This window comes from Drosophila rhopaloa, unplaced genomic scaffold, assembly GCF_018152115.1.
Source record: "Drosophila rhopaloa isolate 14029-0021.01 unplaced genomic scaffold, ASM1815211v1 contig_163, whole genome shotgun sequence".
NCBI classification, from domain to species: domain Eukaryota; kingdom Metazoa; phylum Arthropoda; class Insecta; order Diptera; family Drosophilidae; genus Drosophila; species Drosophila rhopaloa.
In genome coordinates this window covers 1,566,855-1,593,389 of record NW_025335043.1, presented here as the reverse complement: position 1 = coordinate 1,593,389, position 26,535 = coordinate 1,566,855, and the positions used below count along the sequence as shown (strand labels likewise).

General features: G+C 40.7%; 2 protein-coding genes across 3 annotated transcripts; one reads left to right on the top strand and one right to left on the bottom strand.

The window, feature by feature from the left end:
• Positions 1–143: 143 nt before the first annotated feature.
• LOC108047334 (putative uncharacterized protein DDB_G0271606) lies at positions 144–12,080 on the bottom strand. Of its 2 annotated transcripts, XM_044457604.1 has the most exons (7): positions 11,882–12,080; positions 11,604–11,707; positions 9,451–9,477; positions 8,128–8,325; positions 3,127–3,371; positions 1,421–2,649; positions 144–826 (listed from the first exon to the last, which is right to left on the bottom strand). In XM_044457604.1, exons 2-7 carry the CDS (start codon positions 11,697–11,699, stop codon positions 804–806), a joined length of 1,818 nt encoding a protein of 605 aa, XP_044313539.1. In that variant the 5' UTR covers positions 11,700–11,707; positions 11,882–12,080; the 3' UTR covers positions 144–803. The 2 variants fall into 2 exon arrangements, with proteins under 2 accessions (XP_044313539.1, XP_016982959.2); XM_017127470.2 differs by lacking the exon at positions 9,451–9,477.
• A 7,996-nt stretch (positions 12,081–20,076) lies between these two features.
• On the top strand, positions 20,077–26,457 carry LOC108047330 (serine/arginine repetitive matrix protein 2). Its single transcript, XM_017127464.2, has 3 exons — positions 20,077–21,058; positions 21,113–25,294; positions 25,352–26,457. Exons 1-3 carry the CDS (start codon positions 20,376–20,378, stop codon positions 26,388–26,390), a joined length of 5,904 nt encoding a protein of 1,967 aa, XP_016982953.2. The 5' UTR covers positions 20,077–20,375; the 3' UTR covers positions 26,391–26,457.
• Positions 26,458–26,535: the final 78 nt, after the last annotated feature.

Sequence of the window (26,535 nt, the reverse complement as noted above, 5' to 3'; positions counted from 1 at the left end):
TCCAAAAGATATTGTCGACCCTGTGGGAAAATGAGTTTTCAGGTGATTTTAAAATGTACTGCTTGGGTTAGTTGGTCGTACTAGTGAAATCTCATTTGAATATAATTTTTCCATTTCCCACATTTAAACAAGAAGACTTCATATTTGATTTCCAATTATCCACAATTTTATTCGCTTCAAAATGTGTGTGTGTATATAGTATATATATTTAAATAAAATGTACAAATTTCTTTTTGCTGTCGTTGGTTTTGGAATTTGATTATATCAAGATCAGATCAGCTTCAGCATCGTTCTTAATTTACTAACAACTACACAAGACAATTAATTAATTAAAAATACGATAATAATTTATGTACAAAAATTTCCATCGGATTTATTTGTGTGTGAATGTGAAAACAAAACTGTAGACAATTCAAAAAACTGAAAGAAAAAAACATTTGGAAAACTTTCTCAATTTTCTTTTTCACAAGAGATTGCTTTCTGTTTTTGTGTTGTTGTTGGTTGGAATGTTATACACGCAGTTATATAAAATATAAAAATATGATATATATAGAAAAGCTTTTTAGAAGAAGGCCAAAAAGGGTTGAAAGGATGTATAAAACTTTTTGATTTAGTTTTGGTTTTTACTTTTTTTTAAAGCTGCTTTAATAACAAAACAAATCGAGACGACTCGGTTACAATTCAATAGATTCTTCGGGTTTAGTTGGGGACATAATGACTCCTTCTCCTAGTTCTTCTCCTTCTTCCCTCTCGTCGAGATTCGATTCGCACAGCAGCAATCACAGGCGTGGTCTTCTTGTTACTTAAACTGAACGAGGCTGGACGACTGAGAATGGAGAAATTAATTTGCTAATGATAAAATGATCGTCATATAAAAGAAAACAAAAATACATAAATATAAATATTTGAATTTCAATACATTTTTTTCTTATTTAATCCTGGCTTTTAATGAGCCAAAGATTAATTACGTTAATGATCGATTAATTAATAAATCAGTTTTGATACGTAATTCAAAGTAAATTATTCTGAGATTTAATTTGAAGACTTAAATTTGAGGCATAAATATTCATTTGACTAATTACATTTGTCTAGATCTTTTAATGGTATATCAATGAACAAAAACAGGTTTAAAGTTTAATTATTCATTCTGTGATAATTATTTTAACGATTTTTTATTTCAGTATTAAAGATTTAAGATGTATTTATTCCAAAGATTATTTTATAACCAGATGGGTACATTTAAAGCTGAGATTATTATATTTGGAATAGGAATCGATATGTGGAATATTAAATAGATAGATAAGTAAATGCCAACAAAAGTTTTAAAGATTTATAATCTTTTAAAGATAAAATAGGGACAAACAAAAACGTTTTATTCCATTTAAGTGTAATCTTTATTTATGATATGGTTGGTACTCACAGTGAGGTCGCTGGGACTCTTCGGGAACAGCTCCTCCTTCCATGGCCTGCATCATGGGCACTGGGATGCGGACGGGCTGGGCCAGACTACGGCCGTAGACCATGCGACCGAAGGGCAACTGCTGGGGCTGATCGGGCATGGGCGGGGTCATGGTATCACGGGGCTGCTCCGGCAGCGGCTGCAGGATCAGGCGCTGGATGCGCATCTGGGGCACCTGCTGCTCCTGTTGCTGCTGCTGCTGCGGCTCCTGTCGCTCCTGGCTGACCTCCTGGTGCTGATCCTCCTGCTGTTCGGGCTGGCTGGTCTGCTGGTGCTGCTGCTGCTGCCCCGTGGTCTGTGCCTCGGTGGTGGCCTGTTCAGCAGAGGTGGAGACATCCTCATCGCTGCCCTCGTTGGACTCCGCACCCTCCTCGGCAGCCAGACGACGCAGCTCATCGGTGATGCGATCCTCGGCCATGCGCTGGATGTTCCTCAGATCCTCGGCGGTGATGCCCACACGCTGCAGAGCCATGCCAAAGGGCATGGGCTGGATCTGGATCTGGGGAATCTCACGCTGCTCCTGGCGCTGCTGCATCTCCTGACGCTGCTGCATCTCCTGACGGTGCTGCATCTCCTGGCGCTGCTGCTGCTCCTGGCGCTGCTGGGCGGGAATCTGGACGGGCACATCATCGGCCACGTGGATCTCGCGGAAGGGGATCTGCTGCATGTGGATGCGCAGGGTCTGGACCTTGGGCATCTGCATCTCCTCCGAGGACTCCATGCGGGGAGCCTGCATCACCTGTGGTGGCATTGGGGGACGCATGGGCAGGTGCTGGAACGGAGGAGGCAGCTGGCGGATGATGATGGGTCCCTGTTGCTGCTGCTGGGGCAACTGCTGCATCTGCATGGCCGGGGGCATCATCCTCTGGGGCATGTGGGTCAGAGGCATCTGGTCGGGAATGCGTCCGAAGGGAATCGGCACTCGCTGGAAGGGAATGAACATGGGTCGCAGCGGCTCGGCATCCTCGTCGGAGTCCTCCTCCTCCTGTTCGCGCTGGCGCTTGGCCTCCTTCTCCTCCTTGTCCTTCTCGTCGCCGCCGTCGCAGAAGATCGAGATCCGCTCGCCGGTGATGCGGGCCTTCTTGGGATCCGTGGTCAGGTTGACGCCGAACGGCAGGGCCACCGTCTTCGAGGGCGAGTCGACAATCTCCTCGGCGTGCTTGCGCTCCACCACACAGTTCATGCGGGATCTGCGGGGGAAAGGGGCAAATTTTCGAAGGATTAGGATTGGGGTTATGATGTATTCCTTTTGATAAATAGGTTAAATATCTATTTCAATATCTATTAAAAAAAATAAATTATATAAATCTTGAATAATACAAAATTTAAGTCAATAGCAGTTATAGGGAAAACTAAAACGAAAAGTTCTCTTTTAAAAACAAATATTTTTAGAGGTAACCTATATTCTGGAGTGCCAAAGAAATTCTTCGATTTTGGTTTGTTTTAAAATACTTTTTATACTTTTCTGGACTTCTCAGGGTGTTTCAAAATAAAATCTTCACTACATTTCTGTTGCAGCAAAGATTTCGTTTAAGTTTTTCGTTAAGTCAAATGTTTAGAAGGGATTTAAAGCTTAATCCAGGGAAATGTTCTTCTATTTATCTTAATAAAAATTTCATTCCTAACTATATTATTTTTAACTATCTATTTAATTTCTTCGTTCTTACCTCTTGTTGTTGCGCAGAATGGCGGCAGCCAGGTCGCTCAAGTCCAGCTCGAGCGGCATTTTGCCGGGGTACTTCTGCAGCTCGTCGGTCTCATCGCTATCGGAGTAGGAGTTGTCCTTGTCGGAGGAGTGCTCCTCGGCATCCTGGGTGGCTTCAGCCTTGCGGCTCTCGGGCTCCAGGCTCTGCAGCTCGGAGTCGTCGGCAGATCCAGCAGATCCCAGGAGAGGTTCAGCGCGTGGAAGCTCCTAAAAATGTAGAAAATAGGTTTTTTGTTAGTTTTATTTATTTAAATTTTTGTTATTTATAGTCAATTTGTTTTCTATATTAAGTTTAGGTATTCCTATTCACATCTCCCCGAATTCTTTATAACCTTTTTTATTTGCCTTCGCTCACATGACAGAATCATTTTAGCTTATTATAAGTTTACGTCATTTCCCTAACTGAATTCATTGCAATTTCCAGTTCTTACCAAAGGCAAATTGTAAGACTGAGATTGGCTTATATCACCCGCCAATTTTCCAGCGTTTTGTCGAAAATTGACAAAGTTGCTTGGGCCCTCAACCCAAACTGAGTGTCTTTGTGGAGTTTGTTTTTGTTATTTTCTTGACTCTTTTTTTCGCTGGTTTTCTTGCCTGCTCTTCGTGCTCGAAACAATGAGGGGCAGACCCCGGTGGCAGTCATCGCAGTCAATTGCCCGACGGAGATGTGACCCCAACCTACATACGACCGAAACCAAAAGTAAAATGCCATCGGTATAAACTTGTTGTTGCTGCGGCTCGAGAAGTCCAAACAAAACAGCAACGAACAGCAATGGAATTACATAATCGCACACACAAACAAATGGCTATATCTCAGTGGATCGTGGCTAAGCAAAATTCATACCCAGCCACAATGGCCACATAAATAAGCAAATGAAAAATAAATTTAAATTATATGAACCTCATTAATGCCGAGCTCCGAATGAGGGGGAGTTAGGTGGAGCTGGAATTGTAGTCGCAGTTGGAGAGAGGTGATTTGGATAATGCCTTATATATCCGGTTTGTGGATGGCTTATTTTGCAGGTCACCGTGTACTTGACAAAAGATGTTGACATTGAATTCAGACAAGTTCTCTTCGGATTTCCTCTATATGGTTGAATTATGTATTTAATTTTAAAGATTCTCAAATGATTCTTAAAAAACAGGAAATCTCACTTAATGGTGCTGAAAGTTATTTATTTGGCCTTCAAATTGAGTAATTTGTGCTCAAATTGGAGCATAAAAAGATTGTCACAACATTGTCAAAATACTTAACAAGTTTTTGTCCAATTTATTAAATTAGATGCAATTTATGGATCTTTGGAATTACCAAACGAATTTAAGGTCTTATATTGCCTACAATTTCAGATTGTAAAAGTACTGTATTGCCAATAGTGGTTATCTTTAAAAGAAATGTCGTTGCATGACAAAATATTTCCACAGCTTCTGAGAAAAGCCACAGATACAGATCCCAACAAAAACCTGTCTATATGCAAAATGGACCAATAACTGAGTCAAACCTGAGTCATGTGCTCCCAGGCCAGGTGACACACAATCCGAAAATTTCACTTTAAAATCACTTTTCGAGGAAAACAGCAGAAAAAAAAAATGAAATCGAAACCAAACCCAACCAGTTCAGCAAACAAGTTCGCTCGATTTGATTGTTTGTTTTTCGCATTCGTAGTTGAATTTCAAGGCCAGGCGCGTCTGGAGATAAGATCTATTATAATACAAAGAGAACATTTGTTTGCCCCTAATTTGTTTATTGCGAGGGACATGTGGGGAATCGACTCGAGTCGCATTAAGATGACAATTAAATGATTACAAATTGAACGCTCTGTGCAATTAAAATGACAGACAGCCGTCCGAAGTCAGACGGTAGGCATTTAATTTGCAAAACTTTTATTTATAGCCCGGCTGACTGACGCACGTCAATTGTAATTCTAGAGGCGGCTGACGGCAATTTCTTTAGGGAAATCATCCATAAAAAATATCCATTTGCTTAGCCAGCATAATAAGTTTTTTCTCCCCGTCTTTTAACGTTCTTTTTTTGTCCTCTTCTGTCCAAGTGCCAAACGATTTTGCACAACAGCAGATAAATTATATTTACCTATGTGCTGGCTGCCTGTATGTCGGTACATTACATAATCGTCAGGCCAAAAAGCATTTGCTTTGTCCCAAAAAAAAAAAAATACAAAACAAAGTACGACAAACCAACAAAACCAAAAACAAAAACGAAAGACTCAGGCGCGCAACTCGCCTTAAATGGCAAACAGTCAACGGCAATGGCCAAAACCACAATGGAACTCCGGTCTTTGGTCTTCGGTCTTTGGTCTCTCAGTCGCCGATGGCTTTTTGCTGGATGCCTGGGATGTTTGCCTGAAAGGTTGTTCGGTTACTTATTTTCGGTTGGTGCCAAGCGGCGCCAGCCGGCAAAAGAAACCAACGAAAAAGCAAGAAAAACAAAAATGACAGCAAAATTGCATTATGGCCCGGCTGTTGCAAGCGATGGCCACGTGAGAAGATCTTCATCAGTCGCAGATATCAACGCAAACGGAGGTGTATGGAATTGCATTTAAGAGATGGAGGATTTATTAACTCCGTTTGGATTCTGCGAAATAACCATTAAAAGGAAGGAGCTTTAAAATTTCAAGATATATTCTTATGAATATATTTACTTGTCTACTTAAACCTAAATTTAACTGAATGGTTAATTTAAGCCACAGGCACAATGAAAATAACTGCAAGCCAAAAGATCAGTCGGTCGTGGGAAAATTTATTTCAAAACTTGCATAAAATGTAATTGAGGCTACACATTTCATTTTTTTTCTTTGTACAAATTTAAAATATTCCAATTATGTCGAAAATATGAATTAAAAATTATGTAAATATTTATAGGGCTTCAAAATTTGCTTATAGATTTAAGAGTATATTTCAACTTCACAAATGTGAACAACTCCTTAAACAACATAAATCTAATTTATGTGTGTACATCGATTTATTTTCAAATCTCAAATTTTCTATGACTTTATACCTTAAAAATGCAACTAAACTAAAAAGAAAGTGTAATTGGGATATATAACATTTTTCCAAGCTAAACATTACCTAAGGTAATAAACATTGAGTCCCTAATTAGTTGTAATAAAAAAATAATATTATAAACTTCATTGGAACAATGGTTCATTAGATAACTTTACAATTGGTAGCTTTCACTCTTATCCCTTGAAAAGCAGCACAATCAAATTAATTGGGATCATATATTCAATAATGAGCCTTTATAAAAAGGTGCATTTTTAGGGGGTTTTACTGGGCTTGGCTTTTCAGGTGATCACATAACAATTGCATTCATTTGAGCAAGGGAACTTGCATAGGGGAAAAATTCACTTTCACGATTTTCCGACCATCTCTAGTTGCCGCTGCTCTTTCAGCTGATGATCTCTGGCATTTCGGATGCCCCAGCAGCAGCAGCAGCAGCAGCAACAGCAACCCAGCAGCAACAGCAACCCAGCAGCAACATCAACACAGCAGCAACAATTGCTGCGCCCACGCCCGCTTGAGTGGATTTTTTGTTTTGTTTTTTTTTTGTATGTGGCTTGCAACATGTTTTTTGTTACTACTGACTGCTGCTTTCACTTTGTCTGGCATTTGATTCGCAATTGTTTGCTTTTGCTGCTGCGGCTGCTGCTCTCTGGTTATTATGTCGCAAGCTCCAAATGCGAACTCCACCATTTTGGTGTCCACTTAAGCGTCAAATTATGGGAATTTCGCTTGATTGAATTTATCGTTGCATTCGCTGAGTTTGTTCGTTCATTCGTTTACATAAGCCATCTGCGCGGCGGGTTGAATAACCTGATCACAGCATTAGTGACTGTATATAGCCCCCCTTTCCCCCCTCGTCTTGCATAGATATAATTTGTTTCATTTTTCACTTTCCATATCGGCTAATTGAATATTGATGACACGAATGCAAATGATTGGCCGAAAGTCATTAAGTTTGAATTATGCTCTTTGGCCAGTCATCCAATCATCTATCAGCCATTTCATATCCATCGTTTTATGGTGTGTCCATAAAGTTGATACTTATTTTTATAATGGCCATTTGGTTACGGTTACATGCGTGAAGTTTCTCAAGGAAGCACACAATTGAACATTTGTTTTCTGCCATTACATGTGAATATGCGAAGTGGCGTTAGAGGTGCTTATTCAATCATTTTTGATCAAATTGGCAGGTATGTGGTAAGGTGTGTTGGCATGTGATAGATTTGTATATAACGAAATGTCTAGGAAACGATTAATTCTATTTTCTGGTTTACGTCAAGAGTTATTTGCCAATAACTGTCTCAGTGATTTACAGCCAACATATTTTATGTAAAAAAATTATATATTAACTTTTCACTCAGACTTGTCAATTTTTTAATTAGTTTATAGACGGTACATTTATTTTTAGAGCAATCCATAAATTATTTAAAGTAATATATATATGTCTATTTAAAACTACACCAGCGAATGTATAAAACGGCACAATTACACTTTCCATTCAATACTACAGCAATTGTTTAAAATTTTCTCTGAACGAAATTCAATCTTAATATATATATCGCATATCACAATTCGTGATAAATATACCCCTTACAGTGCCTGTCACAAGTCTGCGATACCGTGGAACTAATAGCGCGTGCAGTCAACAACATTTCAGGAAAATTACACCTAGTCCACGCGAATAGCGAATATTTTTCGGCTACCACAGATTGTACCTACTTTTTCCGGTAATTATATTTAATTTTGCTTAATATTCGAATTTTTTTTGGGAGTTGACTCCAATCAGTGGCGTGTGCAGCCAAACGATGCGAGCCATTATTACCCAACTATGTAATTTTAAAACCCAGAGTCCGAACACGATACTAATCTGCCATGGCAACGGATCATTGAAGCACGACGGATTGTACAGATTGGTATATAAGTTGTGTATGCATATTGGACTTACCTTGCCCACCTGCTGCAGAGTCTCGAGCATTAGCTCCTTCTCCAGCACCGAATCGAGGGCCTGAACCTGGCTGCAGGAGGCCTTGGCGTCCAGATACGACGAGGCCAGGATAAAGGAGCCCAGGATGAAGGACGAAACGATGATGGTGAAGGCGGTGATCTTGGCAATTTTCACCGAATTCGCCTGACGCTTGTAGGCCTAAAAAAGTACAAAAAACAAGATTAGCCATGATATTTCTAAAATGCACCTTTAAATGTGTGTTTGTTATATGCAATTTAATATTTCTACGTGCTCTTTTGTCTATGACCTCTCTGTGTGTCAGTTTTTTGGGGGTCAGGTAAAAGCGTCGACCTTACTCTACAAAATACTCTTTAACATGGCCAAGCACGTTTTCCCCTTCAAAATGCTCGAGTTTTATAGAATTTATATAAAAGTGCAGGGTGCAGAAAAGGTAAAATTTTAATTTACAAGAATTTAAAGTATAAATATTAGATCTTAGTCTTCTTAAAAATGGGGCATGCGATTTCATTTTACTTCATTAATTAGTTTGAAGCGAGTTATAATGGTAGCTATGTTTAAAAGGTAGAGTATTTACAGAAGTTTTCTGGTAGAAAGAGATGACTAAATGGTTAAATGGCTCAAAAGTCAGCTAAAAGATGCGACATGAGGTAATAAACAATAAGTGAGCTAAAGGCTTTCAAGTTTTCGGCAAGTGTTTATAAAATGCTTTATTCGACTTAGATCATCGCAAATATTTGCTTTGCCAGCAAAGTTAAGCCGTGACTAATGTTTAAGCTTTCCGCATAAGGTGCAAAAATTTACAAGTGGATGCAAAAAGCCGCAGCATAGAAATATCCACAAAAGTGCTTGGGTATACGTATACGTATTCCGCATTGGGGTCTTGGATTGCATAACAGGAAGCCCACCGCGAAATTGAGGAAATGGCAAGCCCAAGAGAAAACTGAAGACGAAGTCGAGGAGTAGTCGTCTTGAGTGTGGGTGCAGTCAGGTGAGGCCGCTTTTTCTCGGTTATATCTATATCTTTTCGAAATGTGCAATGGTTTTTTTTTTTGTGTTTTTTGTTAACACCTTTACGTGCGTGGCTGGCGTGGCCCCAAAATGCAGTTGCGAAAGTGAATTGTGAGTGAGCTACGATCGGAGTGAGTGATCATCATCATCAACACCAGGCAAAGTGAAGTGGAAGTGAATGGATCGCCTGGCACTCTATTTTACTCTACTCTACTTGATGAGGTTTTAATTTTTTTTGCGTTTTTCGTTTTTTGGTGAAGATTTTTGTGCAGACAAAAGACTTGAGCGACAAACCTGATGATTAAAGTTAAAAAATCCCATCTGTGGTTGGTTTTGAGTGTTGTTTTGTGTTGTGGCGAGTGCGGGGGGAATAAAGAAAATTTCATATTGTCAATCACGGTTTCGGGTTCCGATTTGTGTTTTTTTGCATTCACATTTTTTCAACAAACGAATGAAAAACGATTTTTGTGGTTTTTGTTTGCACACACACATATATATCGTATATTAAGGGAAAAGTACATAAAAACAAGAGAAGACAAAAAGTTAATGAGATTGTACTGCATTTGTGTGGGGTCGCTAATAGTACTTGAGGTAAAAACCTAACACATATGACTTAAAGGTAAATAATGCACAAAAGGGAAAGCTTTTGGCCAAGGGTCGATTTATGAAGGCTAAGACAGAGCCATTGACGTATTGAGTAACTTATTGATTGATGGACTGGCTTTGGCCTGCTGATTTATTAGAAAGGTCAGGCCATTGGCTCTATAAATCAAATTCAAGTCATTGGCTGGTACTGAAGTAATTGAGATCTATAAAAAACCATTTCTAAATTCAATACGAAAACATTGCTAATTACAGGGAGACATTATTAATTATACTCTCCATTACTAATAAATCGAAGAGATATATATATTTTATATTCAGTAAATACTAATGATAATTATTTACTTTACTGATTTACCGATTTGTATTCCTAATGGTTTTTCTAATGGATTTTTTAATACGCAGTCATTGGCTTGGTTTATAGTAATTAAGATCTTTTAAATGCGTTTTTAAATGCAGTAAAAACTGGTAGCTATTCAAATACTTTCCATTAACTCTACATCAATAAGCTTATCAGGTTTGAGTTTATTTTTTTAAGCAATTCACTTATTTTTAATGTTCAAATATTTTGTATTTTCATGACTTAACCAATCAGTTTTGTCTCATTTTTCGCCACTGGTTAACTAACTATTTGCTTTCACTGTACCGCTGGTAAGGCGATAATAATGGGAGGGGAAAACCCTCGCGTGAATGGTACCGCACAAATCATTTTATGGCTGATGCGGATGCTGACTGTTGAATGTCAAATGCAAAATGTACAGTGCAATTTATGCAAATTTTTATTTTTAATGAACCCACATACACTATCCCAGCCAGAGATCTAATAATTTCGTATATATATGGTATGGCAGGGAAAACAAGTTGAACAAGTCAAAGTACTCGGTGGCGCAGCCTATATAGATATTGTGTTTGTTTAGGTTTTGCGTTATTAGCGTGTCGTGACTGAAGCATTAGAGCTCTCCGAGATTCGGATTGAGGCGGATTTCTATTTGTCCAACCATATCGGATACACAGATCCATTCACACCTTGCCGAGAAGTGAGGCAAAAGTATATAAGTGTATCTTGTGTCTTGTATCTTGCAGATACTGACGACAACGGACTATCCCAGGGAAATGTCAAGCCGTAGAAAATTGTTTAGGCCGCTCACGTTGCATGTGATTCCCTCTCGCCTGTCAGACAATAATAATTTTTTTAAATTGCACATTAATGGGGGGCTTGCAAATTGCTTATGCATGCAGTGCAGACTGATTTGGTGAAAATGCAGCTCACGTTTGCAGCTGCGTGCAGAAAAAGTCCGCATTGCGCATACGCTCTGTGGTACGGCAGCGGATGCAATAAGTCAAAGGGTGACCCTGGCATTTTCTAACCCACTTGGCTGCTGGCCAATCAACGTTCAACAGGTCAGCTAAACTAAGAAAATATAAACTGCGCAGATAAAAAATGTAGTTCGTTTCTTAAAGATCGTTCGGGTATTTTTCCTTTTAAAATGAATGTGTTAATCAAGTCTAGCAAAGCCACAAGCAATTTAATAATAAAACCCAAATGGAATTCTAAGGCTCTATATATTATTATTTTCTGCATAACAATCTCATTACTATTTATTTATTTAATTCCGATATGCTGTATTTAAAAGGGTTCTGTCCAAAAAACAAATGCGCAGTAGGCAAAAGATCTAGATCTCGTTTAACGTAATATTTCCCGGCTCATTACTACTTTTCGGTGCAAAACCAAAATTAGCGCAAATAATTGCTGGACAAAATGAGGAATTTGCTTGCAATTAGTCTCGCCATTTGTCACACACACAGAGCGCGGAGCCAATAGATCGGGGCTTCACTGTACTCACCGGTGGCGGCTCGCTGGCGGTGCTGTAGACCTCGCTAGCCGCATAGTCGGGCTTCATTTGCACGGTAGCCATTGAGACAGTATCCTTCTCGGTCATCTATAGCACTACAAAATATTGGGGAACAATCGGTTAACTCTCAGCAACTCAGGAACGTAAAATCCAAGCAAGGATAACAGTTCGTATTTCAATTTCTGGCACAGTTTCTCTTCTTAAACACTTTCTTTCGTCACTTTTCACTTGCTTTAGTTATCCAGCGTATATTATATTCCTTCACTTACGTAGAGGATTTTCCAAAAATTCAAGAAAAGTAAAAGGAATTTGTTGAGCGTTGTTTTTTCTCTGCGGGTTTGTTGGTTGAAAAAGTTGCCTGACCAACTTTTGTGTAGGGGGGATTTTGGCCTCTGGAAACTTTGGAGTACTACGTCTTTGTTGTACGACTGCCACTCGCCGTCTGAAGCCACAAACGCGTTTCGTTTCAGATTTGTCTGCCAGATTTAAAACTTTTTTCGTACCCGTCGGTGACGCCGGCAGAGGCAGCGACGGCGACTGCGACTGCAGCAGAGCGGTCTCTTATACAGAGATACAAAATCTACAGCACACAGTTACATACAGCTGCACGATCAACACGAAGCTGAAATACGAACGAAAAACAAAAGTTAAACTAAAAAAAAAATATAAAAAAGATCAACAATAACACACTCAAGCTGGCTGGCTGGCTTACTAATACATTTGTGCTATATTCATGCAATTACGGGTACAGTAATAGCTCACTAAATGTAATTGTTGAATTTAAAATGTTTTTTTTTTAACTATAAAAAAGACTCCTTCACAGAGCAAAAAGTATTTGTTAGGCTAACCGTTTTTTATAAAACATACGTAGTATTTAACAGCTTTATAATTGATATATTTTGGTAAAAAAAAAATTTTTGTTTTAGCTTAAGGTCTAAGGCTTTGAGTTCAAATCCCACTGCAATAGGGTAAAAATCGTTTTTAAAACATCAATATAAAAATTCATATACCAATACCACTTTCAAACCATTATTATTTATTTCATCTAGTTGGGAAATTTTCTTCTATATTTTAAAAACCAAAAGATTTAGATGAAAATATATTTAAATGAAGCTTGACAGCAATAAAGTGGATGTAACTTGGGTAATTTTTCAATAAATTGTATTTTTATTTTATCTTAAAAATTTAAAAAGTTTTCTTTAACGAGTAAAGACTGTCTGCTTGGGAGCCGAGCTCAGGTACAGAAAAAGCTTTCGGCTGAGATGGACTGTAGCATTGAGCTACACACGGGATTGTGCGTTGACGCTCAGCAATTAGCCGAACGCGAATTAAATTGAATTTAAAAATAAAATTATATTAAATGATTTAATGGTTTGTATACACACAACTATTTATAGAGCCTTTGTTGTTTGAGAACCGTCTTATTTTATTTTAGGCCAAACGATTTGTTAGGCATTCCCGCAATTAGACGCAGCTAATGTGGTTTAGAAGCAGAAACTGGAAAGTTATGTAAATACAATACCGATATGCCGCACCGATGAGTAGGGTATTATGGAGTATGGTGAAAAAAAGCTCTCGCGACACACTAAAAATTAAAGGTACTCGCTCAACTCCGCCAACACAATCACACACATAAATTAACAACCGGAGTGGACCTCGTATAACTTGCTCCTCGACTTAAAAGTTGTCGGCAGCGCTGCTGCAGTTCAGTTGTTCAGTTGTTGTTGCACCACTTCAGGCAGCTTACGAAAAAAAACATTAAGTTTTTGTAGCACTTTTTGTAATTTTTCCATTGTGATTGTAGCTGGCCAAAAGCATTGCACTTGCCCATACAGATGCAGAATACCAGGGGGCGGTTTATATAGTAACGACTATTTATGCTATATAGTCAGCGTTCATCTTGATTGCTGGAACAGCTGCCGCTGCCTGCTGTTTGCTTAAATTGTCCATTATCTTGAACAGTTCTTGGAATTGCTTTCAATATAAGTGAGAAGGCTGGTCTTGATTGATAAGACTTTCTGATGATCCGTATTTGAAATTGTTCTGTTAATAGAGGATATTGCTCATACGCCATGTTGGCAGCAAACCAGTTTACTCCTCTCTCCATTTGGCTTTTTGATTTTGTTTTGGTTTTGTTTCTTCGCCACAGCTTTGTATCATGCTAGATGCTCGTTTATTATCTATTTGGTGACCCAACAGTGGACCTGCCTCGAGTATTATGTAACGCGAAGATCTGTTTTTTGACTCTCTTCGTTAATTGCATAATTCCTAGGGTTTATGATTAAAATGTCACAAGCCAACGAACTAACGGGCAACCCACCAAATAAAACCGCTCTTTAAGTTGGTCAGACTCAAGTGATTAGTCAATAAAAAAAGTGGCTTTCTTTGTTTGTGTTTATGCAACCTGAAAGTGGAGATGGGGTACAGCATCCCTCTAATTGCGATCATCCCACAGCTAATCCAGTGGCTTTTATTTGTCTTTTCTTTTGTTGCTACCACAATTATTAATTACTGTATTTTTTGTGGGTCCTCTAATTTGCATGGCACAATGAACATCCAAATTCATTCCTCATTGCATCACTGATTGTGCGATTCAATTGAAAATGTGGTCTGGAGTGGGTAGCACCGTTGGATTTCACTTTTACAGATAACATTACAGCTGTTGTTGATATGCCTTAGAAATCAGCATTCTAATCATCTAGAAATTCCCAGCTATAAGTTTCAGGTTTCTCAAATGAAAGGCCTTCAACTGTTCCCTATCCCAAATGACCGGGCCTAATAATAAACAAATTTACTATTCACGTTCTTGGCCTACCTTCTTAACCTTTTTCTTTGATAAACCAGTTTACTGTCTTGGTGTTTTGTTTCAATAATAAGTTAATAATCACAATCGTTTTTATTAAATACACATTAAAATCGCATATTTTGCTGCTATAGTGTCCCTTAAAAACTCATAAATGTTTTTAATATTCGTATATATTTGGAGCAGCTTTTACATTTCTTTTAGTGAATTTAATTAAGTGATAAGAATAAAATAAATTGAACGAATAGGTCATTTTAGTTGTAGTCTAGGTGGCGACTTATATGATTAGACTTATCAATTCTTGTCAAACGGTTTAAGAAATAATATACAAATTGTTGTTTCAATGTCATTAGACTTTCTTTTTTTTGTCTTAGATTAGTTACTTGATTAGAAAATTAGTTAATTCCTCTTTGTCACGCCCTATTTTCATTAATGCTAAATTTAATTTAATCTTCTTTTCGTGAATCAGTTAAAATATATATACAGATAACTTGGAAACTATATTGTAGATTTTTCTAGAAATATTGCAGTTTTAAATTTCTAAGAATCATTTCTTCAAGATAAGCGAAAATCTATCGCTGCAAAAACAAAACGAAAAAATCATAAACAAAATTTTAGTTGTGTATACATATATGTACTAGTCCGTCTATATCATTTACTCAAGGGTCCGGCGCTTTCAAGTTTTACGATCGGGGTTTTTCGCCGACTATAAACACCTCAACTGTAGCTAAGCTAAATGGAAAAACAAGAGAGAAAGATGCGCTTAGCTTGACTCGCAAATTGGCACCCGGCTTTGGATTTCGGCTCCGTCTCCGGCTGGAACTACTACGAATTTATTTGGGAGCCGGACGGGTTTTCGGGGGATGCCGGGTGCTACGAGGTACCAAGCGGCGAACTGGCACCGTCTTAGGCCTGGGAATTGTGTAAAATGAATACAGAGAAATACAGAAAAAAAAACACTCATAAAACACACAAACTAAAAACGAGAAAAATGAATGAAAAAAGCAAATTCAATGCAGGTATCGGACGGATACATGCGAGTATCTCAGAAATACAATGCGCCAGTGCCTAATAACTGAACACAAGTTGATTTTTAGTGTCTTTGTGCAAAATAAAATCAAAACAAATCACAAAAAGCTCATAAATAATAGCCACAAAAACTGAACAACAGCAGCGACAACAACAAAGGTTTTCGGTCGTTAGCGCAGTTCGCCATTTTGGCTTGGCTAAAATTAGCTAATAACGATAAAAAATGGTAAACAAGAAAACCAAAATAAACCGAAAAAGTTACGAGCATATGAAAAGCAAAGGGAAATAAAAAATCATGTTGGGATCGGTGGATTTTGATAGACTTGACTGTGCAAAAAACATAATTACAAAGATATTTTAAATAACATAATTTTGAGAATTAAACTGAATCTGTTGACAATAAGATAGTAGTTTTTTCTCATCTTAAATAAGATTTATTTTATCTGAAATAAGCTTTTTTCAAGAAGGTTCCCCTACAAAATTATACCAATTCGCTTTAGATTCCACTTCATTTGTTTACAACTTTTACCCACTCAATTAGTGATCCCAACTTCCTAGACCCGCAGCAAATATTTTAATGGCATTCGATGTGAGTCGGTCACGGGAGAGTGAACGAAGCAGTAATTACAATTGGATTTCAAATGCTTCAACGATTGCCGAGGGGATTTTATTTAATTTTTCATACGTGTACTTCCACATATACTGTGTGTATTTGCCTCTCGGAGAAACTGCGTTCTAAGAATTAAGCATCTTTGCCCCTCTTTTTGCGGCTGCCAATGGAACGAACGTGCGAGTGGCGATTAACACCTCATCGTTAGAAACTAAGCTCATCCGGAGTTATCTGTCCAACTGACCGCAACCTCTCCATCATCCTTTCGGAGATGGGCATGTGATGAAAGCATGCCCAAATAAATTAAGCCAATTTGGACAGGAACAATAGAGGTTTTTTTGTATGCCTAGCAGGCCGTAAATTGACGGAGATCTTCATTCGTGTTGTTCGTGTATTCTCCCTGTTCCTCTAAATCTGGCAATTAGCGACGCTTACAGGTACACAGATGTATATGAATTAACATGGGTATAAACGGATATTGTTAGTTATTCTGGAACACCCTCAAATACTCTGCGGCTTATCAATCTCGTCACGAAGAAATATTTAACTCCGACGAACATTTTAAAGTCAACCTTAAACAAAAATTTTAAAAATTATATTATCAATTATTTTTTTTTTATTTTTTATTGTTGAATAAAAACAAAAGTTCTTCAAAATATTTCTTACTTTTGAAAAATGGCAATGCTAAACTTATATTTAAAGTCATTTTTATGAAAAAACATTATTTTTATGGTCTATTCATTTTGATATATGTATGTAGATAAAAAATAATGTTACATGGCTAAATTACTTGTTCAAGCTTCTAAAAAAAGGAAGAAAGTTACACTTTAGTAAGGATCACAAGATATACGATATTCCGTTAGTAAAATGCAAAGCCTACATTTTAAAGGCGGGCCAGATCGATTTTAGTATAGTCTTGTATATCTTGTAATATCTTTGAACGGAATGATGTGGTTAGATCAGTTTTAACAATTATAAGGAGGCATGCCTTAAGTAAATAATCTGATCATGGTGCTTTTCACAAAGCCGTACACCCTGATTATATTTAGTAGAGTATATCCATAATCGCCATACTAGCTATATTTTTTTCTCCCCGTTTATCTTTTTTCATTTACATTGTACTCCATTGCAATTATCACATTTTTCGAATGCGGATTTGTAAGTTTTCTAGTTCAGACAGCGATCGCAGCGAATGTCAATGACTCGTCATTGCTCTAAGCTTTTTGGATTGGAACTGCCGCTGGCGGAGCATTTACCGCTCTCATTTGTCAACGCCGACAAACAGCCACAACTAAGTACGAGCCCATACACACCGAAGTGCCGCCCTCAATGCCCACGGAGCGTTGTGCTTTTAACGCTTCTCAGGTATTAATTGCCGGCCAGATCACGAAAATATGCACATGCGGGCAGAAGAAAAATTAACTTCATTTGTAGCTGTACATATTTGGCTTAATGCGGCATTTAAAAATGTTAATTGACAAGAGTTACGGTGATGGAGGAACCGAGTTTGTAGGTGTGGAATACTTAGGAAAGTGATTAAAGAAAGTTTAGGCAGAGCAGAACGAGAAATACTTAACTGAATAGGTAAAACACTGTGTTAATTATTTAAAAGGAACTCAAAGATTCAATAAGATGCATATACTAGCATTTGAAACGCATCAAGGTGTAACTCATTTAACTTAATAGGAAAATACAAGTTTAACCATTCCATAAAGGCAACATATTAATAATCATTTTTACATTTAATCCAGATACAGGAAGTTATAAATTGATTAATGATCCTGTTGGAAATGAACTCCAGGTATGTCATTTTGAATGAATCGTTGTGAGGACTTGTTGCACCCTTTTTGTAAGATTCTTTGGTATTTATATTATCTTGTTCAACATTGAACCTTTTGTCCCACCTTTGCTTGTTCATCGCCTTCTGATCTTCAGGACAAAGCCACCCAAAGTACTATACTTCCCAAGGCTTTCGCACCCAAGTGCCAAATTCGAGAAGTCTCGTGGTCGCCAATAAATGGCCACAAGAAAAGCCAAAGTCAAAGCCCTGCTTGAAGATCAGTAGCGATGAGATACAATGGGGTTTGTACGCAGGTTCAAGTCAAGCGTTGTTCGGGGACATCCAAGTTTATTTTTCGACATTCCCAAACAATGGTGGCAGTTTTTTTCGCCTTGTTTTTCATTGCGCATCCACTTAGCAGTTGGAGATTTTCAAAATGAGATAACACGTTACATTTTAGGGATGGGGGATGGGTATTTTTTTTTTGTCTTTTGGGCGAGCTTTTGGCGCTGAGAAGAAAACGGTGGAAAAATCGCTTAAAATGCAAGCGATTATGCCGGGCGTAATGATGGGTTGGGGACCAAAGTGAGGAAGGTTATTGTGGGGCGGTACAAATTAATTTGCACCTTTCGCCTCTGCTGCAGCGCTGCAACTGCGACGCCGACGTCAGCAGATGTCGTGGCAGCAGCCGGTGAAAGTTGCACATGCAAATCTACAAAAGAAAGAAAATCTGCGAGCGCTGTCGGCAATTAAAGACAACGTTGTTGCACTGGGAGGAAAATAAAACATAACGCCTGTCTATAAGGTTTTTAAATATAAGTAATGGGAATTACTTTTAAAATGTTGAGAGTCCAAAAAATTCTCTCACAAAAACATTTAATGTGATCAAGCAATACTCTATGAAATCTTGCTCTTAAAATTAATCAGTAGTATCCAACTGTTAATTATTTCTATTATCTATTTAAAACGCAATTTTTAGAAGGACATAAAACTAAAAATTCTATCTCGGTTATCAAATAATATGTCTTGCTTTCAAGACAATTACATACAATTATGTATAATAATAATATATGGAGTGTTTCTTTGAGCCTGTGAAAAGTAATATGACGATAATTGCACTCGCATGCTAAAAGTTTTTTACCGAACACTTAACTTTATGGATATTGTATGGTTAACACCAATGATAAAACGTTTAAGACGTAATTTTCTAAAGTTCACTCTAACACTAATAAATCTATTGGTATAATAAACATTTTATTATCGGGGCTTGTATTTTTTTCAGTGCTTAAAAACAGCATAACGTGACTGGAAAAGTGCAGCATCCAGAGCAAACTCTTTTCATTTTTGGATGCATCTCGAAATGTCAAAGGGAAACTTTTTCCGTCCTTTTCGAATCTCCCTTTACCGGCGAGAAATGTCATAATATTTGCGGATCGGCTGGTTTTCAGCGATTCGCTTGACTTATGTGCGGGCTTATTGTATGCTTTTAGTGGCTGAGTTTATATGTGTGTTTAGCGGGCAAAACGGTAATCGTAATTTGTCATTTATTTGCACTTCGCATTTGAGTGATCGCTGCTTGACGCAGGAGGAAGCGGAAATAAGAGCAGTCTGCAGCGGTAAAGTGCATTTTGGTGTTTGATTGCGTTTCACACAGTTACTGAGTCTCTTCGAGCATGTAAAAGACTGTTGTTAAGTAAACATAAGTTGGTTTAAATAAAACTAGAGTTCAAAATGCTATAACGGCTTTGACAGTGTGGCATCGCTGAGAGTACAACAGACCTATCGATAGTCAATGTTAATTATTTCAGAATACTACTTAAGATGCAGTTTTAATTGTTAGTTTTGTAGTTACGTTAATGAAATGTACTTAATCACAGATAATAAATAAATAAATATAATTTATATATGTCTTAAAATGTCCTCAATTATTACTTTATATATTTTGCTTATAGATAGGCAAACATATTTTACAGTGCTTTGATAAAATTGAATTTTCGATGCGCTCAGAACTGGAGTAAAAATGACAAGATCGATATTAGCATTGTTAGCGGATCTAACACCCATTAGCGGAGATGCACACATGTATCGATAGTTAGCGGGTACGCGGCAGGGAGCGGAGACACCCTCCACAGTTAGCGGGTATAGCCACCATTTTATTTGATTAGAAAAACACCGATGACGCCCTGCCAAACATCGATACACCGATGTTTTCGAAACATCGATACTACCGATGCCTTGAAAACATCGATGTCTCCACCTACTTTGGTTTTGGTTTTTCATGATGGCATAAACATTATCTGGAAACGTACATGAAACCGCAACCGCCGAGCTGGTGCACCGCTGCAACCGACGAGGACGTCTGCCCGCGCCGCCCAATCGATATTACCGCTCGGCGAGGGAAAGAGCAGCGTGGAAACTCAGCAACAACGCGGCGCCGCCATTGAGAAAGCAAAAAAGAAAAGCGTGTGCTCCCGCACACAACAAGAAAAACACACAGAAAAAGGGAGTGAGAAAACCGATTCGAGGTCGCCGGATGTGAGAATGTCGCAAGCAGTGGGAGGATCAGTCGCCGGAATGGAAGAGCTTGCACCAGTCAACCAGTCGAAACTGCCGGAGGATTTCCAGGACAATGACACCAATAGTCTGGAGCCCGGCGAAGTGGTGACCCCGCCCCATCGTCATCCAGGGAGTCCTGCCCTTCAGAAGCATTTATCCAAGGAACTGATGATCAGCAAATCGCTGCGAAAGATACCCGCTGGGATCCTGGAAAACGGCTCGTCGGGGACTCCGCAGAAGCAAGCGGATGAGGCAGACGACAGCGAAGGTCTTTACTCGGATTCGGACTCCTCGGGGGAGGATCTCAAGAACCTGGAGGATGTGCAGAAGGCCAGGAAGGAGAAACAGGAAGAGGCTGCAGCCGCCGCCCTTCCGCAAGCACCTCCCACGCCGTTCCTGGGAATAAATCCTTTAAGATTCCATATGCGTGCACCTTGTTTTGAGTTTCCCAGGATGGGCTTTATGCCCCGGATGGCTAGGGGCGGACCCAGAGGCATGCGACCGCCGTTTTTCGGGCGCCCTCCTACGCCCAACCGCATGGGATCACCCATGATGGGTGGGCCACCATCCCAAGGACCTCCGCCGGGATCCTTTGCGGCACAGGTACCACCAGGACAAGGAAATACCAGCAATTTAGGACGTTGCAATCGACCCCAATCGGATTTGTTGTAAGTAAATCACATAATTATAATATAAATCAAGTTATAAAAGTGTCTTTTTAGATGGACAGCCTTACAGCCGCCCGTGTCATTTGTCTTCAATTTAGTTTCCGAGTGCTCGAATTCCAAACATGAGAATTGCAGATCCAAAGCGGAAAGTGGAGCACCCAAATCCAAAGAAGCCATCAGCGAAACAAAGGACAAATCCATAGACAAACCAAATGAACAATCCAGGGGCAATACCAGGGAAAAATCCCAGCACAAAGGAAAAGCAAGGGAAAGATCACGGGGGAAAACTAGGGAGCGGTCCAAGGAAAGAGATTCAACCAGAGGAAAAATTAGAGAAAAATCTAAGGACAGAAATTTAAACAGAGGTAAGACAAGGAAAATGTCGAAGGAGAGAGATTCAACGCAAGGAAAAACCAGAGAACAATCCCATGAAAACAATAAGTTCAGAGCAAAAAAGAATGATAGATCCAAGGAGACAGATCAAAGAGGAGGTGAAACTTGGACGATAGAAAATGAAAAATCTCATGTAAGAGATCAAGTTAGAGAAAAAACAAGGGACCGATCCAGGGAGAGAGATCAAACTAGGATAAAAATACCAGAAAGATCGCAGAGCAGAGATCAAACCACAGGAAAGACAAAGGATCGACAACACAGCAGGGCGATATCTAAAAAAAGGTCCAGATCCAGAGAGAAACGTACAGAAAAATCCACGGAAAGACGAGGCGATAGAGACTTATCCAAAGCAAAGCTAAAAGAACAATCTACAGAGCATGGTGAGAAATCTAAGGATGAGAGCAAGGACAAATATAAAGAAATGCAAGAGAAAAACGAGAGTAAAAAGCAGCGCGAAGAGTCAAGCGAAAATATTAGAAAACAATCTAAGGAAATAGTGCAAGGGAAAACCACTGAAAGAGTTCAAGATAAGGCAACAACAGACAAATATGAAGCCAAACAAAAGAAAGATATAGATAATCCTAAAGAAAAGTCATCAGAACGTATGAAGGATAAATTGTCGGGACTATTACTCGAAACATCAGAAGAACTTTTCAAAGATAAACGATCCAGAGAGAAATCAACAACGAAATCCTTGAAAGAAAGCGGCAAGGATAAATCCAGAGATCATTCGAAGGAAAAGCCTAAGGAAAGGAAAGACGATAAATGCAGAAATCTTTCGAGGGAAAAAGAGTTTGGGACTCCCAAGGAAAAGGATGTGGAAAGGTCCAGGAGAGCATCAACTCCGCATGATTCCTTTAACGAAAACTCCAAGAAAAGCGACCACAAAGTAAAGAAAAAGGACCAGGCTCCTTCCTCGTGGGAGGGGAGAGAAGGAACTCCTCCCACTACGCCGCCTCAGGTGTCTCAGACTCCACCTGCGGAAACCCCAAGGCCCAAGGGATACGATATATTTGCCGATTCACCTCCAAGATCAAACACTGCCGTTACAGCTCCAGCTGTATTTATGGAAAGAAGCACTACGCCGCCTTTAAAAATGAGTCCGGTTTCCATACCAATTGTGCCCATCTCCAAACCCGATAAATTGGCCCCACTGCTCAAGGCTAGCGAGATTCACAGCAGGATTGGCGCCCTGCTCGAGGATAGCGACTTACACTTGGAGGCCCTGTTGGCTACCAAAGAGCAGCTGTTCCGCCGCACCAATGAATACAAGGAGAGAAAAGAGGCGCCAAAGGAGATTAAAACGGAACCTCTGCCAAATAGTAGCTATAGGAAATCTGGTGGTGATAGGGCAGAAATGGTTCACAATAGCAGCCAACCAAGACATGTAAATCCGTTCAAGCGTGAATCAGTATTAAGTGGAAGGAAATCTTCCCCGCGTGCTTTAAGCAAGGAAAGGCGTCTTCAAAGAAACGACAGTCAGAGTGAAGAGGATTGGGATAAGGAACTGGAACTGGAACAAGAAAGAGATCTCGCACGTGGCAGTCATCGAAGTGGTTTCCAACCAGGGCGCAGTGATGAGTACAAACACATCAACATAAAGATTGAAAAAAATACAACGCCACCGCCCCAAAAAACAACCCTCACTGTTACTACCATCAAAATCGAACGCAATGCCACGCCCCCCAGGGAGGTGGAGCGACAGGTCCTGGTCAGGAATGGGGCTGTGGCTGCCAATGCACCTCCCCCCGCAAATGAGCAAGAAAGTCCTGATACAGACGACTACATTGACAACTGGGAAAACGACGATTCAATGACCAGTATGCCGAAGAACGCTCCGCCCGCTACTCCGACTCCGACTCTGACTCCTGCTCTCAATCTCAATGCCTCTCTGAATGCCACGCCCCTGCCTCCGCCAGCTACTCATTTTAATGGTGATGATGAGGATTCGAATGCCCTGTGGAATGCCAACAGCACACCACCTCCTCGAACCAAGGTTGCGAACCTGCCTACGAGCAATATCCATGAGTTATATGACAAGTTCATGAATAGTATTAAGATGTCCAACGAGGTTTTGGAGACGGAAACCCAAAAGGCCTCCAAAAACAGTTCCTTGAGTAATTCCACTGCCGACGAAAGTTCCTCGGGCACTGAAACTTCTTCAACAAGTAGCAGTAGTAGCGAATCTGGCGATGACTCGAGTTCAGAAGACGAAGATGCCAATGGGGATTCTTCGGATGAGGGAAACCTCCAAATAACGGGTAATTCTAAAACGAATCAAGAAGATGTCCCTGGAAAAGAGCACCAGCAAAAAAAGAACAGTGTCAGCAAGGATCTGCGCAAACTGAAAAGTCTCGAGGACAATCTGGCCAGGATTCAAAGGATGCGGGAGAATTACGATGCGGGCGATGAGATTTCCGAGGAGCTACTCAAAATGGAATCCCTATTTCTCATGCAGCGCAATGCCATAATGGACAAGTATCGCAAACAGGAACTGAAGAGCAGTGCAGGAGAAGATCAACAGCCAATAGATGAACCAGAAAACCTTCAGCACCCGGTGGAGGTTCAGCAGGCTGCCTTTCCTGTAAACAATATCTTCGATGCCAATCGTGAGGCAATCAAGCTGACCATCTCGCCTCTGAAACTCACAAGGAAATCAGCAATTTTCGATAAGGATGAACCAGAACAACCAGAACAATCCAAACTCGCGAAAGAGCCCCTTAAGCCAGCGCTGCAAAAACCACCCAAGGAGATTGCCATTGTTAAACCCACAATTGTCAAATCCCGATCGAAGCCCAGAACACTGAGGAGTCCACCACCGCCGACAGGGCATCGTCGCAGGTCTCGGTCGCGTTCTATCTCCAGAAACAGATCACGTCGTCGCGGTTCGAGGCCGAAGTCACGTTCCCCGAGCCCCAGACGTTGGCGTCCTCCGTCGCCGAGGAGAGGATCTAGGTACGCCAAGAGGATCGGAGGTGTAGGAGGAACCAAAATAGGGCGAAGTCACAGCAGGAGTGTGAGTAGGAGTCGAACGCGCAGCAGAAGTCCAAATAGATGGAGGAACCGTCTGCCACCGATAGTTGGGAATCGGAAACGTGGTTCTTTGTCTCCTGTTCCATCGAAAATGGCTGGACCCCGGTCACCACCTCCACCCTGCCTCCGTCACTCGCTAAGCCGGGACAGAGAACGAGAACGGGAGCGGGAACACTTCTCCCGGTCACGATCCCCGCTGCTTTTTAAACCACCATCGCCGCCCATGCGACGCAGTTGGTCCAAATCCCGCTCACCAACCAGAAGGAGATCCTACTCCAGGTCGAGATCCCGCTCCATATCGCCAAGAGCTTGTTCACCCACAGGTGGAGATTTCTTGAACTATTTCGAGGAGAATCAGGGAATGGAAATGGAAGCGGCCGCGTATTACTACAACATGTCGCTGACGCAGCAGGAGGATCAGGACGCGATGGGAGAGGGCTATGATATGTATGCCGCCTACATGGACTCCGCCTATAACATGGAACAGGCTTATGCCCAATACTCCGAGGACTACTCTAATTCCTTCGGGGACTATATGGGTGGAATGGGCAGTGCATCCTCACCTCAGCCACTGGGTTCGGTCCTCAGGGAGCTTCCCATGGCACCAATGGTTTCCATGGAATCCACGGAACCGCTGACTTCAATGGAACCGATGTTGTCAACGGTACCAATGGTTCCCATAGGATCGGTGGTTCCGGTGGCGGTGCAAAAGGGAAACGTTTTGGAAATAGTGCCTTCGGGCGAGGGTATTATAAAACCGGAGGAGAACGTACTGCCAGCTGTAATAGAGCAGCCAATTGAGGACAACAGGTAAGATAATCCGGGGGAAGATTCTAAGACCATCCTAATGATATACTTCCATTTCAGTAAACCCAAGCGGAAGAGCGTCAACTTCGTGGACAACGTGCTGCCCACTTACGAGAGCGATAACGAGGACCGCGCTGTGGTTGGAATCGCGGTGGAACGTGCCCTGCGGCAATATCAGGACCGTCGCTCCCAGGCCACCGCCAAACTGCAACAGATTCGCGACGAACTGCTTGGTATGCCTCCGCCACCGCCGCCTTTGACACCCAAGCCAGCCAATCTAGAGAAACCCGTGCTGGTGCAAAAGAAGCCCAAGTTCCGATACTTCCACTTCGACCCCATCAAAGGAGGAATTGTGAAGTCTTACTCACGAATCCTACGTTCACCCAGCCGCCCGCCCTTCGATCCCAAGCACTTTGCCATGCTGATGAAGACCGGACGCCTGCCACAATTTCCGCCCGGATTCTTGAGACACCGCCCGCCAATAATTCCTGCGAATGTAGATCCTGCCACGAGGTCAGCGATGCTAAAGGAGTTCTTCAGCAAGCACCCGCCACCACCGCTTCCGATGCAAATGACTATGCCGGATGGGATGCCCTATTATCTGAGTGGACCACCGCCAATGCCAAGTGGAGCTGTACTTTCTCCAGTGCCAGTTAACGTGCTGCCGCAGCCTATTCCCGTATTGGATGGAAGTGGTTATCAGGGTTATTCTGAGCCGGTTGCCATGGTACCATCACCAGTTCCAGTTCCTGTTCCTTTACCCGTGCCGCTACCTGTGCCTGTGCCTGTTCCAACCAGTTCTACGCCACCGCCCGCGATAATAGCTCCCTATTTCACACCACCACCGTTGCCCGAGCTGCCAATTCTTCCCGAACTGCCGTCTCAATTCACTGTGAGCTCGGTGCCCCCTATTACAGAAATAATGCCAGTCGATATACTGCAGAAATTGGGACCGTTGCCGAAAACTTTAGACGTAGATGATGGAGTAGGATCAGGCAGTCCAGAGGAAGCCAGCAACGATCTCAAGGAGGCGGAAGCAGAGCCAATCGAACAGCCAGTGGTGGACGTTAAGCCGCAGCTTCTTGTGGAGACCCAGTAGTCCATCCTTCTCCTAATAGTTTCATTCTTTAGCTAATAGTTTATTTAGATAATTTTCTTTAATTGCACATGGAAATCTTTTATCCTTTACTTTAAGATTTACTTTTTAAAAGTTTTGTTTTTTTTTAAATTTTTTTAATTGACCA